This window comes from Salvelinus fontinalis, chromosome 9 (assembly GCF_029448725.1).
Source record: "Salvelinus fontinalis isolate EN_2023a chromosome 9, ASM2944872v1, whole genome shotgun sequence".
Lineage (NCBI taxonomy): Eukaryota > Metazoa > Chordata > Actinopteri > Salmoniformes > Salmonidae > Salvelinus > Salvelinus fontinalis.
In genome coordinates this window covers 49758460-49775700 of record NC_074673.1, presented here as the reverse complement: position 1 = coordinate 49775700, position 17241 = coordinate 49758460, and the positions used below count along the sequence as shown (strand labels likewise).

Genomic DNA, 17241 nt, shown 5'->3' with positions numbered 1-17241 from the left:
ATGAATGTGTTGCTGCAAACTTCCCTTAACGTTGTGGCAAATTTGCTGCAAACTAAATAGTGTGCCAAAAAATGTTGCCAGAGGTTTGCAAGTGTTTGCCACTAGTGGTGAATCTGCAGCAACAATAATATGTATTGCCACTAGTAGCAAACAGTTCGCAAGAGTTTTTTTTTCTGAAAAAAAAACGATTTTAATCTGTGGCATACCTGTGGCAACAATATTTATTTCCACTAGTGACAATCAGTTTACCAGAAGTCGTTTCTGGTGAACACAGGAGTTCCTAGACCAGTTCCAAGACCAGAAAGTCTGAAGAAGAAACATTTGTTGGAAATGGAAACCAAATTATTATTATTATTTTTTTTTTTTCACCTTTATTTAACCAGGTAGGCTAGTTGAGAACAAGTTCTCATTTGCAACTGCGACCTGGCCAAGATAAAGCATGACCTACCTAACAAAGTTGTATGATGAGTGTCTAACTAATTCAACTTCCCAATAAACAAATCAATTGTGTTAGCTAATTGATGCCTAGTAAGTGATGGAGTTTTATGGGATGGAGAAGCAATACTCCAAGCCACAGCTTCATAGTACTTTTCAAACATAGAGAACTGATACTGTATACTGGTTATTGGAAAGACAGTACCGTGCAATATCGAGGAACCCTCACTGCTGCTTGATCAGCCTACTTTTCCAACCTGAATGAGGAGAATAAAAACATGCCAAAATGTATTTTTGATACTGTCGCAAAGCTAACTAGAAAGCAGTATTCCTCAAGTGAGGATGGTCTTCTTTGAATCTAAAAGTGGCAGTAATAAAGCCTCTCCTGAAAAAGCCAAACCTTGACTCAGAAAATGTAAAAACTATCGGCCTATATAGAAACTCCCTTTCCTCTCAAAAATGTTAGAAAAAGCTGTTGGGCAGTAACTCACTGCCGTCCTGAAGACAAATAAGGTATATGAAACGCTCCCATCTGGTTTTAGACCCCATCATAGTACTGAGACTGCACTTGTGAAGGTAGTCAATTACTTTTCAATGCCATCTGTTCTCGTGCTCGTAGACCTTAGTGCCGCTTTTGACACCATCGATCCCCACATTCTTTTGGAGAGATTGGAAACGCTAATTGGTCTACACGGACAAGTTCTTGCCTGGATTAGATCTTATCTGTTGGAAAGATATCAGTTTGTCCCTGTGGTGGCTTGTCGTCTGACAAATCAATAGTGAGTTTTGGTGTTCGTCAAGGTTCCGTTTAGGAACACTATTGTTTTCACTATATATTCTACCTCTTGGTGATGTCATTCGGAACCACAATGTCAACTTTTACTGCTACAGTATGCGGACTACACACAGCTGTACATTTCGATGAAACATGGTAAAGCCACAAAATTGCCTAACCTGGAAGACTGTGTTTCAGACATAAGGAAGTGGATGGCAGCAAATGTTTTACTTTTAACTCGGACCAAACAGAGATGCTAGTTCTAGGTCCCAAGAAACTAAGTGATCTGCTGTTTGATCTGACAATTAATCTTGATGGTTGTACAGTCGTCTCAAGTTAAACTGTGAAGGACCTCAGCGTTACTCTGGACCCTTATCTCTCTTTTGACGAACATATCAAGAATATTTCAAGGGCAGCTTTTATCCATCTTCTTAACATTGAAAAAAAACAGAAACTTCAATGCTTTTGTCACTTCTAGATCAGACTATTGTAATGCTCTATTCTCCGGCTACCCGGATAAAGCACTAAATAAACTTCAGTCAGTGCTAAATATGGTTGCTATAATCCTGACTAGAACCCCAAAAAGTGATCATATTACTCCAGTGATAGCCTCTCTACTGGCTACCCTTAATTAGCTTCCTGTTAAGGCTAGGTCTGATTTCAAGGTTTTACTGCTAACCTACAAAGCATTACATGGACTAGCTTCTACCTCTCCGATTTGGTCGTACCGTACATACTTACAGGTACACTAAGACGCAGGGCTCCTTATTGTCCCGAGAATTTCTAAGTAGCTGGAGTTGTGGCTTTCTCCTATTGAGCCCAATTTTTATGGAATGGCCTGCCTATCTATGTGAGAGACGCAGACTCAGTCTCAACCTTTGTCTTTATTGAAGACTCATCTCTTCAGTAAGTCCTATGATTGAGTGTAGGCACTGGAATGACGAACCGCCCTTTCTGTCTCTGCCTGGCCGGCTCCCCTCTCTTCACTGGGATTCTCTGCTTCTGACCTATTATTTTATTTACCATTATTTAACTATGCAAGTCAGTTAAGAACAAATTCTTATTTACAATGACGGCCTACCGCGGCCAAACCCGTACGACCCTGGGCCAATTGTGTGCCCCCCTATGGGACTCCCAATCACAGCCGGATGTGATACAGCCTGGAATTGAACCAGGGACTGTAGTGACACCTCTTGCACTGAGATGCAGTGCCTTAGACCGCTTTGGAGCCCAAATACGGGGGCTTACTAATACTCTTCCATGCCGTCCCTAGGAGGGATGCGTCACGTCGTGCCAGGGTTTTTCCCGCTATGGTCGACTTGAGTGGGTTGAGCCACTAACTTGATCTTCCTGTCCGGTTTTGCTCCCCCTCGGGCTTGTGCGGTGGAGGAGATCTTCGTGGGCTAGACTCAGCCTTGTCTCAGTGTAGTAAGTTGGTGGTCTGTTGATTTCCCTTTAGTAGTGTTGGGGCTGTGCTTTGGCAAAGTGGGTGGGATTATATCCTAGGTTCCTGCCTTTTCTAGGGAGTTTTCCCTAGCCACTCTGCTTCTACATCTGCAGTGCTTTCTGTTTGGGGTTTTTGGCTAATCTGCTGATGTAAAAAGGGCTTCATAAATAAGTGTGATTGGTTGACTGGGGTGGAATTGGCATGGGTGTGGGGGGTGCTCATGTCTTAGTCATTGGTAGGAAGAAGTTAGGTCCAAATTGGATGTTAGGTACTATATTTATTGAATATTATCTGAATCCTATAAATTAAAATGGCCAATTTGGGTGCGATCCATTACCTTAATTTCTCAGAGATCAAATTATATTTCAACAAAATAATGTTTCAGGAATGCTAATGGTATCTGTTCCAAATTACAGAAACGATTTCAGAGCAATCTGAGATGATGGGTGTCGAAATTCTCTTCCTTGTGCTTTTTGAGGTGGAACTGGATTGGGAAGAGAATGCATCATCACCCTGGAAAGATGTTTGTGGTGCACTCACTCATAACACTTTTTTTGAGTGATAAATGAGTGTATAGTCTTCAGCTTGATAAGCTCAAAGCCAAACCTGCCCGTTAAGCCTTTGAGTCGACCTGTAAAGATGCCGAAATAGAACATGTTTTCAGTATCTTGATGTTGTTTTTGTTTTGTGTTTTCGATTGTTCCAGTGCGTGCATTCAACTTCCCTTTCTCCTACCCCCCACCTTGCAGTCTCGCCCTCTTCTGATCCACCTCAGACAAACATTGACTTTTTGACTTCGCCATTCTCTCACTCGTTTGGACCCAAAATACCTGGCGGTTGCCTCGACCAAATTCTGCTCTCTGAATTTGTTCACTGCTAGCTAGAATTTGATGTCGTGTTTTCTTTTTGGTGGCGCCCTGGCTACCAACGATGACGCAATAACAAATATTCATACTTTTATTGCACACGACCGTGGGAATATCAAAGATGTGTCCATGGTAACCTCGTAAACATTTAAATTACACCCGGCGTTTATTTGAGAGAGGCGTTTATTTGCTGAAATGTGTGCTGACGCCCGGCTATTAAAAGGGACAGGCGGCTATTTAAGGCTGTTACATTCCGTCACACTTCCGCTTATCTGGACATGGATTTGCAGGACCTCCTCCAACCGAAAAAGCTAAGTCCTGTAACATCATGTAGCTGTACTCATAATATACAGGAGAACTATCACCTTAAGGTGAGTATAGCCCGAGTTGCAAGCCCGGCTTCAGACACAATCGTTAGGCAAAGGATGAAACAGTGCCTGTGCCACGCGTAAATACAGGTAGTAGAGTTCATCCTTGAAAATGAAAATGGAGAGCCACTCTAGCTCAGATGCAATCATTTTATAACCAACGTTTCGACAGCCAAGCTGTCTTCATCAGTGTGTAGGAACTTTTTTTTTTTAAGAACAGCAATTTCAACGATTTTACTGAGGGACAGTTCGTATAAGGAAATCAGTCAACTGGAATCAATTCATCAGGCCCTAATCTATGGATTTCGAATGTTTGAGCAGGGGCGCCATCAGCTGTCCGGGTGGCTGGTCTCAGACAATCCCACAGGTGAAGAATTCAGATGTGGAGGTCCTGGGCTGGCGTGGCTACACGTGGTCTGCGGTTGTGAGGCTGGTTGGACATACTGCCAAATTCTATAAAACGACATTGGAGACGGCTATGGTTAGGAAATGAACATTCATTTCTTTGGCAACAGCTCTGGTGGACATTCCTGCAGTCAGCATGCCAATTGCACGCTCCCTCAAAACTTTAGACATCTGTGGCATTGTGTTGTGTGACAAAACTGCACATTTTAGAGTGGCCTTTTATTGTCCCCAGCACAAGGTGCACCTTTGTAATGATTATGCTGTTTAATCAGCTTCTTGATATGCCACACCTGTCAGGTGGGTGGATTATCTTGGCAAAGGGGAAATGTTAACTAACAGGGATGTAAACAAATATGTGCACAAAATTTGAGAGAAATAAGCCTTTTTTGCGTATGGAACATTTTGCAGATCTTTTATTTCAGCTCATAAAACATGGGACCAACCTTTACATGTTGCGTTTGTATTTTTGTTCAGTATAGTTTGAAAGGACACACACAGGTGTCTGTAATCATGGCTGGCTGTAGCTTGATTTCATTGGTTGATTTAGAGATATAAATATTACATATAAAAAAAGCATGAATCAATAACATAAGGCCTACAGACCATTATTTACAATGAATAGCAAAAACACAATAATCCCAAGAATGGCTTTAGATCAAACTCTATGTTGAGACTGAAGGAAGAAAGGGTCTTTAAAGGAAAGATCCTTGCTCCCGTCGGTCTAAACGAGAGTCCGCCTGGCTCTTTAATTTAATGACCCTTGCTCCCTTCGGTCTAAACGTAGAGTTTTATCTGAAGCCATTCTTGTGATTATTGTGTTTTTGCTATCCATTGTAAATCATGTTTGTAGGCTGACAGTGCATTCGTTACGTTACAGCTTAATTCTAAAATATATATTTGTTTTATTTCCCCCTCATCAATCTACACACAATACCCCATAATGTTAAAGCAAAAACAGGTTTTTAGACATTTTTGTAAATGTATAACAAATAAAAAAGTATTCAGAGCCTTTACTCAGTACTTTGTTGGCAGCGATTACAGCCTTGAGTCTTCTTGGGTATGATGCTACAAGCTTGGCACACCTGTATTTGGGGAGTTTCCCCCATTCTTCTCTGCAGATCCTCTCAAGGTCTGTCAGGTTGGATGGGGAGCATCGCTGCACAGCTATTTTCAGGTCTCTCCAGAGATGTTTGATTGGGTTCAAGTCTGGGCTCTGGTTGGGCCACTCGAGGACATTCAGAGACTTGTCCCGAAGCCACTCCTGCATTGTCTTGGCTGTGTGCTTATGGTAGTTGTCTTGTTGGAAAGTAAACCTTCGACCCAGTCTGAGGTCCTGAGCGCTATGGAGCAGGTTTTAATCAAAGATCTCTCTGTACTTTGCTCCCTTCATCTTTCCCTTGAGCCTGACTAGTCTCCCAGTCCCTGCCGCTGAAAAACATCCCCACAACATGATGCTGCCACTACCATTCTTCACCGTAGGGATGGTGCCAGGTTTCCTCCAGAAGTGACGCTTGGCAGTCAGGCCAAACAGTTCAATCTTGGTTTCATCAGACCAGAGAATCTTGTTTCTCATGGTCTGAGAGTCCTTTAGGTGCCTTTTGGCAAACTCCAAGCGGGCTGTCATGTGGCTTTAACTGAGGAGTGGCTTCCGTCGGGCCGCTCTACCACAAAGGCCTGATTGGTTGAGTGCTGCAGAGATGGTAGTCCTTCTGGAAGGTTCTCCCATATCCACAGAGGAACTCTAGAGCTCTGTCAGAGTGACCATCGGGTTGCCCTTCTCTGCCCTTCTCCCCCGATTGTTCAGTTTGGCCAGGCGGCCAGCTCTAGGAAGAGTCTTGGTGGTTCCAAACTTCTTGCATTTACCCACTGTGTTTTTGGGAACCTTCAATACTACAGAAATGCATTGAAGGGAAGCTTCAAAGCTACCTTCCCCAGATCTGCGCATCGACACAATCCTGTCTCGGAGCTCTACGGACAATTCCTTCGACCTCATGGCTTGGTTTTTGCTCTGACATCTTCTACCCCGATTTCTCAGTTTGGCTGGCGGCCGGTTCTAGGAAGTGTATTGGTGGTTCCAAACTTCTTCCATTTAAGAATGAATAGAGAACACTGTGTTCTTGGGGACCTTCAATACTGCCCAAAAATGTTGGTACCCTTCCCCAGATCTGTTCTTTAACACAATCCTGTCTCGGCGCTCTACGGACAATTCCTTTGACCTCATGGCTTGGTTTTTGCTCTGACATGCACTGTCAACTGTGGGACCTTATATAGACAGGTGTGGGCCTTTCCAAATCATGTCCAATCAATTGAATTTACCACAAGTGGACTCCAATCAAGTTGTAGAAACATCTCAAGGATGATCAATGGAAACAGGATGCGCCTGAGCTCAATTTCGAGTCTCATAGCAAAGGGTCTGAATACTTATATAAATAAGGTATTTCAGTTTTTTATTTTTAATACATTTGCAAAAATTTCTAAAAACTATTTTAGTTTTGTCATCATGGGGTATTGTGTGTGGGTTGATGAGGAAAAATTAATTGAATCCATTTTAGAATAAGGCCGTAACGTAACAAAATGTGGAAAAAGTGAAGGGGTTTGATACTTTCCCGAATGCACTGTATCTAGCCAAATTGGATCTATGATATTATGTTATCCATTCATGCTTTTTTATATGTTCCATTTATATCTCTTAATCAACCAATGAAATCAAGCCACAGCCAGCCATGATTACAGACACCTGTGTATGTCCTTTGACACTATATAAACGAGTGACCCGCAGTGTTTGTTATTATACCCTGATGAAGACAGCTTGGCTGTCGAAACGTTGGTTATAAAAGTATTGCATTTGAGCTCCTAGAGGGTACAGCTCTCCTTTTCTTGTTCAAGTGTTCTACTCCACTAGCCGGCACCTCACATAAATATGTGTGCGTTTATTTCACCTCCAGGAGTGTTAATCCCCCTGCACAGTCCCCGCAGCCGGACAATTTTCTGACAGCTTTGGGGCATTCTCAACCAATGTTGCTCATTTAGCCATATACATTTTCAACCATTTTTCCCCACTAAGCAAGAGTCAGAGCCCGAGCCTTCCCAAGTCTTTCCGCCACCCGTTACGTGGTCTGAGTCACCGAAGCCTCCCACCATTAGCTCTGACAAATTGAAATAGCCTAGTCATTGGTAACTCCATTACTCACAATATTAAGACATAAAAAGAATCATCCAACGATCATACATTGAGCAGGGCTACTGACTTAAAAGGCTAATCTGAAGACGGTTCCGGTAGAGCCTAAAACTGGCGAGTGTAGATGGTATAGGGATATTGTTATCCACGTCGGCACCAACAAATTGTATTAATCACATGCGCCGAATACAACAGGTGTAGGCCTTACCATGAAATGCTTACTTACAAGCCCTTAACCAACAATGCAGCTTTAAGAAAATAATTGTTAAAAAAATATTTAGTAAAGAAACTATATACAGGGGGTACCGGTACCACGCTGAGTCAATGTGCGGGGGTACAGGTTAGTTGAGCTAATTGAGGTAATATGTACATGTATGTAAGTAGGGGTAGGTAGGGGTAAAGTGCATAGATAATAAACACTGAGTAGCAGCAGTGTAAAAAAAAAAGTGGGTCAATGCAAATAGTCTGGTTGGCCATTTGATGAATTGTTCAGCAGTCTTATGGCTTGGTGGTAGAAGCTGTTAAGGAGCCTTTTGGACCTAGACTTGCCACTCCGGTACCACTTGCCATGCGGTAACAGAGAGAACAGTCTTTGACTTGAGTGGCTGGAGTCTTTTACAATTTTTAGGGCCTTCCTCTGACACCGCCTGGTATAGAGATTCTGGATGGCAGGATGCTTGGCCCCACTGATATACTGGGCCATACGCACTAGCCTCTGTAGTGCCTTTATGGTCAGATGCCAAGCAGTCGCCATTCACGGCGACCAGTCAGGATGCTCTCGATGGTGCAGCTGTATAACTTTTTGAGCATCTGGGAAGCAATGCCAAATATTTTCAGTTTTCTGAGGGGGAATAGGCATTGTCGTGCCCTCTTTTCTCAACTGTCTTGGTGTGTTTGGACCATGATAGTTTGTTGGTGATGTGGACACCAAGGAACTTGAAGCTCTCGACCCGCTCCACTACAGCTCCGTCGGTGTGAATGGGGGCATGCTCAGGCATTCTTTCCTCGACTCCACAATCAGCTCTTTTGTGTTGCTCACATTAAGGGAGAGGTTGTTGTACTGGCACCACACTGCCTGGTCTTTGACCTCCTCCCTATAGGCTGTCTCATCGTCGTTGGTGATCAGGCCTACCACCGTTGTGTCATTGGCAAACTTAATGATGGTGTTGAAGTCGTGCTTGAAGTCGAGCTTGAATGATCCTTGAAGTCGAGGATCAGCATGGCAGGTGGGTTGTTGCTTACCCTTACCACCTGAGGGCGGCACGTCAGGAAGTCCAGGATCCAGTTGCAGAGGGAGGTGTTTAGTCCCAGGGTCTTTAGCTAAGTGATGAGCTTTGGGGGCACTATGGTGTTGAACGCTGAGCTGTAGTCAATGAACAGCATTCTCACATAGGTGTTTGTTTCTTCCAGGCGGCTACAGACGTGAGTGCTACGGGGCGGTAGTCATTTAGGCAGGTTACCTTGGTGTTCTTGGGCGCAAGGACTATGGTGGTTTACTTGAAACATGTTGGTATTACAGCCTCGGTCAGGGAGAGGTTGAAAATGTCAGTGAAGACACTTGCCAGTTGTTCCGCGGATGCTCTGAATACAGGTCCTGGTAATATGTCTGGCCCCGCGGCCTTATGAATGTTGACTTGTTTAAAGGTCTTACTCATATCGGCTATGGAGAGCGTGATCATACAGTTGTCTGGAACAGCTAGTGCTATCATGCATGCTTCAGTGTTGCTTGCCTCAAAGCGAGCATAGAATGCATTTAGCTCGTCTGGTAGGCTCGCGTCACTAGGTAGATCGCGGCTGGGTTTCCCTTTGTAATAGTTTGTAAGCCCTGCCACATCCGACGAGCATCAGAGCCGGTGTAGTAGGATTCAATCTTAGTCCTGTATTGACACTTTGTCTGTTTGATGATTCGTTTGAGGGCATAGCAGGATTTCTTATAAGCGTCCGGATTAATGTCCCTCTTTGAAACCAGCAGTTCTAGCCTTTAGCTCAGTGCGGATGTTGCCTGTAATCCATGGCTTCTGGTTGGGATATGTACGTACGGTCACTGTAGGGACGACATCATTGATGCACTTGTTGATGAAGCCGGTGACTGATGTGGTATATTTTGATGTCTTCACTATTCTTCGACAATGTAGAAAATAGTAAAAATACACAATCTAAGGTAACAACATGTAATTTAGTCTCCTCGACTTCTTCAACAGCCACACCATTCATTACCAGATTCAGCTGAGGTCTAGAACATGACATGGATTGTGTATTTGTGTCATTTAGAGGGTGAATGGGCAAGACAAAAGCTTTAAGTACCTTTGAATGGGGTATGGTAACAGGTGCCAGGTGCACCGGTTTGTGTCAACAAGTGCAACGCTGCTGTTTTTTTTCACGCTCAACAATTTCCAGTGTATATCAAGAAGGGTCCACCGCCTAAAGGACATCCAACCAACTTGACATAACTGTTGGAAGCATTGGGGTCAACATGGGCCAGCATCTCTATGGAAAGCTTTTGACGCCTTGTAGAGTCCATGCCCCAACAAATTGAGGCTGTTCTGAGGGCAAAAAGGGGTGCAACTCAATATTAGGAAGGTGTTCCTAATGTTTGCTATTGTCACACCCTGATCTGTTTCACCTGCCCTGAGCTTGTCTCCACCCCCCACTAGGGGTCTCCTATTTTCCCCATTATCCCCTATGTATTTATACCTGCATTTTCTGTTTGTCTGTTGCCAGTTCATCTTGTTATGTCAGGTCTTACCAGCGTTTTTCTCCTGTTCTCAAGTTTTGTTTTCTAGTCTTCCCGGTTTTGACCTTTCTGCCTGTCCTGACAATGAGCCTGCCTGTCGTTCTGTCCCTGATTGACTCTGCCTTGGATTACGAACCTCTGCCTGCCCTTTGCCTGGTCCTTTGTTATAATAAATATTTGGAGAATCAAACTATCCGCTTCCTGTGTCTGCATCTGGGTAATCTCCTGAGTCTTGATAGGTATACTCTGTGTATATGGAAGTAGTTTAGTGGCCAAAAAAAGGGGTTAAATATAGTTTTAAAAATCAATAAGATCTTTCTTATACCTCCCAGTTTAGGACAGACACATCAAAACAAACTTCCTGTTGATATATTGTTTGACTATCTGTTTTGCCACATATGAATATGTTATTCAATGCGTTTCTATGGGCTCATAGCAGTCAGGCCAAAATCAATATATAATCCTTTTTTTATACCTACAGGGGTCCTACATTTCATAATCAAATACAAAAGTATCAATTGACACATTCTATACCGCCTTCCACACTCTTGCCTGCATCTAGCTGATCTAGGGTGTAATCATTCGCCCAACAGTTGCAAACGAGAGTTTCTATTGGATCATTTCAGGTATGACGATGTCACGTCATAATCAACATAGCTACTAGAACTAACGTGTTAGTAAACTTGCTGCAATCATGCAGTACAGTGTACAGTCAGCAGCAAGCAGTTACACCAAAGGCTTACCTTGACATGGAAGAGTTCCAGTGTTGGATAGCCATAGTCAGCTAGCTAACATAGCATCCCTCTGTTTGAACTGGGAGTTTGAGTAGGCTAAACTAGCTAACTGCCTTCGACGCTAGCTAAGTAAGTGAAAGTGAAAGTCAAAAATATAGCTAGCTCTCTCTCTTGCTTCTCCTTAATTTTGGAAGAAATGAATTTGTTCAAAACTGTTGAAGTATTGTCTTTCTCTCTCTTTGAGTCAACTACTAACCACATGTTATGCACTGCAGTGCTAGCTAAATGTAGCTTATGCTTTCAGTACTAGATTCAATCTCTGATCCTTTGATTTGGTGGATAACAGGTCAGTTCATGCTGCAAGAGCTCTGATAGGTTGGAGGACGTCCTCCGGAAGTTGTCATAATTACTGTGTTACCCCCTATGGAAGGGGGTAAGAACCATGACCCTCCTAGGTTTTGAATTGAAGTCAATGTACCCAGAGGAGGACGGAACCTAGCTGTCCTCCAGCCACACCATGGTGCTACCCTACAGAGTGCTGTTGAGGCTACTGTAGACCTTCATTGCAAAACAATATGTTTTAATCAATTATTTGGTGAGGTGAATATATTTAGAATAGTTTTATCTAAAAAGGATAATGTTTCACTTTTTATTTTTATGAAATTCACTGAAGAGGATGGTACTCCCCTTCCTCCTCTGAAGAGCCTCCACTGCACTGCACTGCACTAAACAGTCATGTGTTTATTCCGAGGCCTCCCCTTCCAGTATGAGCGCTTGGTCCTACCATGTCTTGAAGGGGATGAGATGGCCTGGTTTGAATTAGACAACTGTTCTGTTAAGGTGACCGTCAGCGCTGCGGTCGCCTCTTGATCTCGTTAACCAGCCTTCAGCACGCCTCACATCGCATTGTCCGACTTGGAGAATGGGATCATCAGTTAAAGAGGCCTTTCTCGGTCCAAAACGATTTGGCTCAGTGCCCCTCTTGTTGTTTTTTTGTAAGACATCCCACTTCTTTTTGGGATCTTTGGGATCTCTTGGCTTCAATCTGATGTTTAGGTTTAGGGCTCTGGGGGTAGGATGTACTGTAGTAGCACATTGCTGAATACAGTTAGTCAATTTGTGTGTTTCATTTGATATTGTTATTTTAAGCTGATTAAGGCACTTTCTCATTTACAGCAGCAGAGAAGAAATTCACTTCTCTGTCACACTACCCTTAAAATAAATCAAAAATGAACTTTTGTCTCTGGAGGTGCTCTTGAGGCAAAAGGGCTCCTCCAAATAGACAGAGATATTGCCCAGAAATTACCTCTCCACACCCACGAGCATAAATGTTTTTGCCCATATTGCATATAAAGCGCATATACGGCTGTGTTTACACAGGCAGCCAAATTCAGATACTTTTTTTCACTCATTGGTCTTTTGAACAAATCACATCAGATTTCTTTCATAGCTGATCTGGCTGGTCAAAAGACCAATTAGTGAAAAGAAAGGTCAGAATTGGCCTGCCTGTATGAACGCAGCCATGGTAGCCAAAATCGTATGTACACCGTTAGCAACTAGATGTCCATAGTAGATATTGAGCAGAGATGAATCCATAGATGACACTCCAGCTATCAAGAGGGATAGAATAAATGGATAGACAACACTTTATTTCTAAAATGCTTTTTATGCAATTGTAATGATTTGTACTGAAGTGAAGTTCAGCAAAAAACACTTGCCTATGCATGCTGCAGTGTATACTGTACAATATACTGTTCGATGTACATTGTCTGAACAATTTATTTATCTAATATTCATCTTTTGGGCAACAAAAGAGAGCAGTCTTATAACAAAACAATTGAAACAGAGCATGATGGTAATACCATCTTGAAATAATACAATGCTGAAAATCCATGCCAGGGGACATTTAAAAAAAAAAAATGCAACTGAGCGTAATGTTGAATGAGCCTGGAAATAACCCTCTCATGATTTTAGTATTAGTTCTTGTTGCTTTGAGTAACTTGGCTAAATGTAAATGAACATCTCTCTGGCCTGGAAGCCATCTCCATTTCCAAAGGAGGTTATCTCCAACCTCACTGTGGTAAAACAAATATTTGGAGAATCAGTTGAAATTACGCCATTCTGTTTTAGTAACTGTAACAATCAAGTGTACATTTTCTGGAAACACACATGGTTATATTGCCCGCATTCTTTTGCAACATTTCAACATTGTGTATCGATAAAAATACTATCTTCGATTCAAATAAAGATGCAGCAGACTGGAACTGTTTACATTTCTTCGGGATCAGTTTTCTAACTAAGAGTCAATCCAAAGTATTCTTCCTTCTTCTCAAAGTAGTAGTCGAATCGGTTTATGGCGTACCTGCAGATAGAGGATAAGAGATGAAAGACCTTGAGGTGTTCCATGCGCATCATAATAAGGCTGGGATTCAATCCAATGTGCATTATAGCGCATCGCACTAGACAGCCGACAATTCGCCGTTTAAAGGCATTTCACGGATATCTCAGTAACGGTAAATGCATGTCGGCTCATGTGTGAATGACCTTAAAACGTATGTTGTAGTGCTCTGGCTTTATAAAGCACCTTGGATTAAATCCTGTCTTAAATCTAACTCCCCTCATGAACACACCTGCATGAACACAGGTGGAATGACATTGACGGGAAAACACATTTCTTTGCTTACCGTCAACAGTTTAACATAGTGAAGTACAGTTAAATAATCCACACTAAAATTAATATCCCGTTAAACACAAAGAAAGGAAACATCTGGTGTTAATTCAAAGAAAATGTTTTCACCTGCTCTGCTAATTAATATTTAAATCATGGATTTACATGCTAATGAGTAAAAAGATGATAAATACAAAAAAAAATGTAAGTGTTGCATTGCACTGCGAACTACTGTATATCCATTCTGTCAAAAGCATTTGGAATTGTATAGTAGATGATTCGGGATCAGTCCCAGTCTTGTTTGGCTGGCCCGGATTGCCTTTTCAGCGCTTCTCTACACTCGTGAACTGTGCTTCAGACTCCAGCGTAGAGACTTATTCATCAACACAAATGTGGTGTGTTGCCATAATGCAGGGGAGGAAAAAACATGATTCATTTGATAACCGTTATCACAGTTCTTTCAGTGACGCCAGATAAAAGTAACTTGTTTCAGTCATGGAGAGGAAGCAATTCAGTGAAAGCACTTTAAATGTTCCTCATTCTACGCTGCCTTTCCTTTCGGGGGGGGGGGGGGGGGCATGAGGGAGCACTTCATTGATTTTGACAAATGACAATGATGAAATTAAAATAACATGTTTACAAAGATTGGGATTTATACCAAATGTCATCCTACATTTCATATCCTGTAGATAAGCTGATGATAATGGGACTTGACAGTCAAATAATCAAACAATACTGATTAGGAAAACTAAGGTTTTCTAATCAATATATTACACATTTTCTTTATTCCACGGGCAATTTCTCCCTCTTACTTTGGACAAACTGTTTTACAATTTTTTTTCCAAAATGTGTAACTGCCTTAATTTTGCTGGACCCCAGGAAGAGTAGGCAGTAGCTAATGGGGATCCATAACAAATACAATAGCATGTTGTATCTTCACAGAAGTTGCCCCAAAATGGCATTGCTTTGTGTACTTGCCTTTCATTACATTAAGTTTGTTTTGACTTTCAACATCTGAACAAAGTACAGTTTCTTTTAAAGCCTAGACATGTTTCAAAAGTTGACCAAGAGTAAAGTGGTTTTGTATTTGTTTGAACCATGTTGTTCAACACTTCAATACGTCTAATGTCTGTGTGTGCTCTTGCCGTTGGCTATTGTGCTTGTCTTTGAAACAGAGTGAAGTTTCAAAAGAACGGAAAATGGAGACATAAAGGACTTTATCGTTAACTCCTCAATGCCTGCTCAGTATATAGTGTGAACGTTACTGGACAGCGCCTTACCTCAGTGATTTAAAGACTCATTTAGACACAACAGTTGAATTACATAAAGCTGTATTCCAGTTCCGCCACTTACCCCTTGGCATTGTGTGTTTTGATTTTGTTTTGTTGTATTTGTTTGTATGAATCTTTCACTCTGTTAAAATTGATAGTTTGGGCCTGAAATTGGCAATGACATTATGGAAAGGATGGTAAATTGTTTCCATTGTTCAATTTGAGAAAAAGTTATTTATCTGAAAAATGTAGAACTTGAGTCGTCATCTGACTTCTAATAGTAACTTGGTTAATCAGAAAACAGTTATTGTTGAGAATGAATGATTACAAATATTTTTTCCATTGAGCCATCTGTTGTAATTTGCAGTTTTTTCCCTTTTGCTTAAAGATGAAATAAGTCTATGGTTATATGATGTAGGCATACCGCTTGACACGTGACCTCATTGACCACATGAAGCGCAGTAAAGAAAACCTACATTTAACTTCTCCAACAGTATTAAATGAAAATGAAAGTAGAAAAAAATTAACCATATTATCTTACAATAAATCTAAAATAAAAACATTTTCCTATTTACTATTTAGAAAAAGGGGGGCAAATTCAAACACTGAAAAGCAGGTAAACCATTCCACAATGTGCTTTTGTGCATGTCCCCATTTTCTTCACTCAAACCATTCCAAACAGTGGGCCTCTTACTCATTTCCTCATAATAATGTCTTCGTCAAATTGGCTTTGGAAGCATGGAATAACCGCTGCCTTGCCAATACATCCACAAACTCAACCGCTGCCTAGCAGATACAAGTGAAACAAAAAATAAATAAAGTCAATATCAACGGTAGGGTGGGAGGCAGGGAGGGTGGAGTTCATGCATTCCCATTGCGGCTCCCCAATCTCACATGCACATGTGGCTTTGGTTAAGTGTGAGGCCTAGCAGTTGCCTGTCACTCGTTGAGTAGTCAGCAGAGACTCGTCTTAAAAGGGATAACGCAACAAGTAAATGGGCATAGAGAGAAACACCCCAACAAACCTCCATCGTGAGGACCCTCCTTCTCCAAGTCTAGGACATAGGCTCTCTTTTGGAAGCTCTGGAGGGGGACCCCATAAGTGACTGGTGCAAACTCACTGTTGTTTTCCACCTTGTTATGGTTAACCTTAGATTTGGGATATAGGGACGTAATCTGACTCTTTCTTGCACGTTGGGGCAACTTGTGCCTGGAGCTTAGTGGGGCCAGACAGGCTAACAGCCACATATGGCCGAACCAGGGGTGAGAGACAGACATGGAGGACCAATGAGACTGGAACAATACTGTCTCTGTTCCATCTGCTCCTGCTGGATCGCATTTCCTCCATAGTTCCCATATAAAGTGGTGGGGCCCCTGTCACTGATCCACAGAGCGGACAGCGAAGCCACACATAGGGGAGGGTGCCGTGTGTCAATAGTGATTAACGTCAGCACAGTGGCGACTGCTGCTTCTGTGGGGTACAATGGGGCATTGGAGGACAGGAATACTCTCTGCTCAGAGGACTATGCTGTTTATAATACATTTTGGTCCCCCTGAAAATACAAAGATTTGTTACTGGGGCTAATGTCTTACCAGGTGATGCGATTAAAGTTAATGCATTGTGCAATAATCTTTCTTATTTCTCATGAAGGTTGTGTGAGTGTTGGGCGGCAGGGATCTGACAAGAGGAACGGCTATTCGTAGTAAAGCTATGTAAACCCTTGTAGGTTTTACTTTGATTCAGCATTTAGAAGCAACGCACTGGGCACAGACATCAGTTCAACGTCTAGTTTTGATTTACCTTTGGTTGAGTTGTCAAATAATGTGAAACATGAAATCAACAAAACAATTCACTATGCCATTGGATTTAGGTGAAAAGTTGAGTGAAAAAAATACAAAATGCCCTGATGCTGATGACTTTTTACAAATCCAATCAGTTTAACACATTGATTCAATATCGTCATATACATTTTGGGGGGGTTGAAATGACGTGGAAACAATGTTGATGAACCAGTTTTGCCCAATGGGAATATTGGTCACATTCAAGACTCTAGAGATACAGGTCACTCACCTTTCAAAGTCAAAATCAATGGAGGAATATCTGGCCTGCAGGATTGCCCAGAGACCCCATAAAAAGTTGGAGGCCTGCGAATAGATGGAGAAAAACAGAGGGCTAAGGAGAAAGCGAGAGAAGCAAAAGTTAGGACACAGGTTTCCTGCTTGTTCAGGCCAGGGTTGCACTTGACCTCATCTTCTGTACACATCTAATGCTTTACCCTGTGACTAAAACTGTTGTATTACTATTGAATAGATTTCAGAGTCTTGTCCATCTTAAAGTTCTGAAATTGAAGTACCCACTG

The 17241-nt window shown here is 42.1% G+C and overlaps 1 protein-coding gene across 1 annotated transcript in view; it reads right to left on the bottom strand.

The window, feature by feature from the left end:
• Positions 1 to 12588: 12588 nt before the first annotated feature.
• zgc:113516 (uncharacterized protein LOC541449 homolog) overlaps positions 12589 to 17241 on the bottom strand; it is a 29913-nt gene continuing 25260 nt past the window's right edge. The window contains exons 7-8 of the mRNA XM_055934722.1: positions 16953 to 17026; positions 12589 to 13304 (exon numbers count right to left, since the gene is read on the bottom strand). Coding sequence (XP_055790697.1) covers positions 13235 to 13304; positions 16953 to 17026 — 144 coding nt within the window. The 3' untranslated portion in view covers positions 12589 to 13234. The remainder of the gene's footprint in view (positions 13305 to 16952; positions 17027 to 17241) is intronic.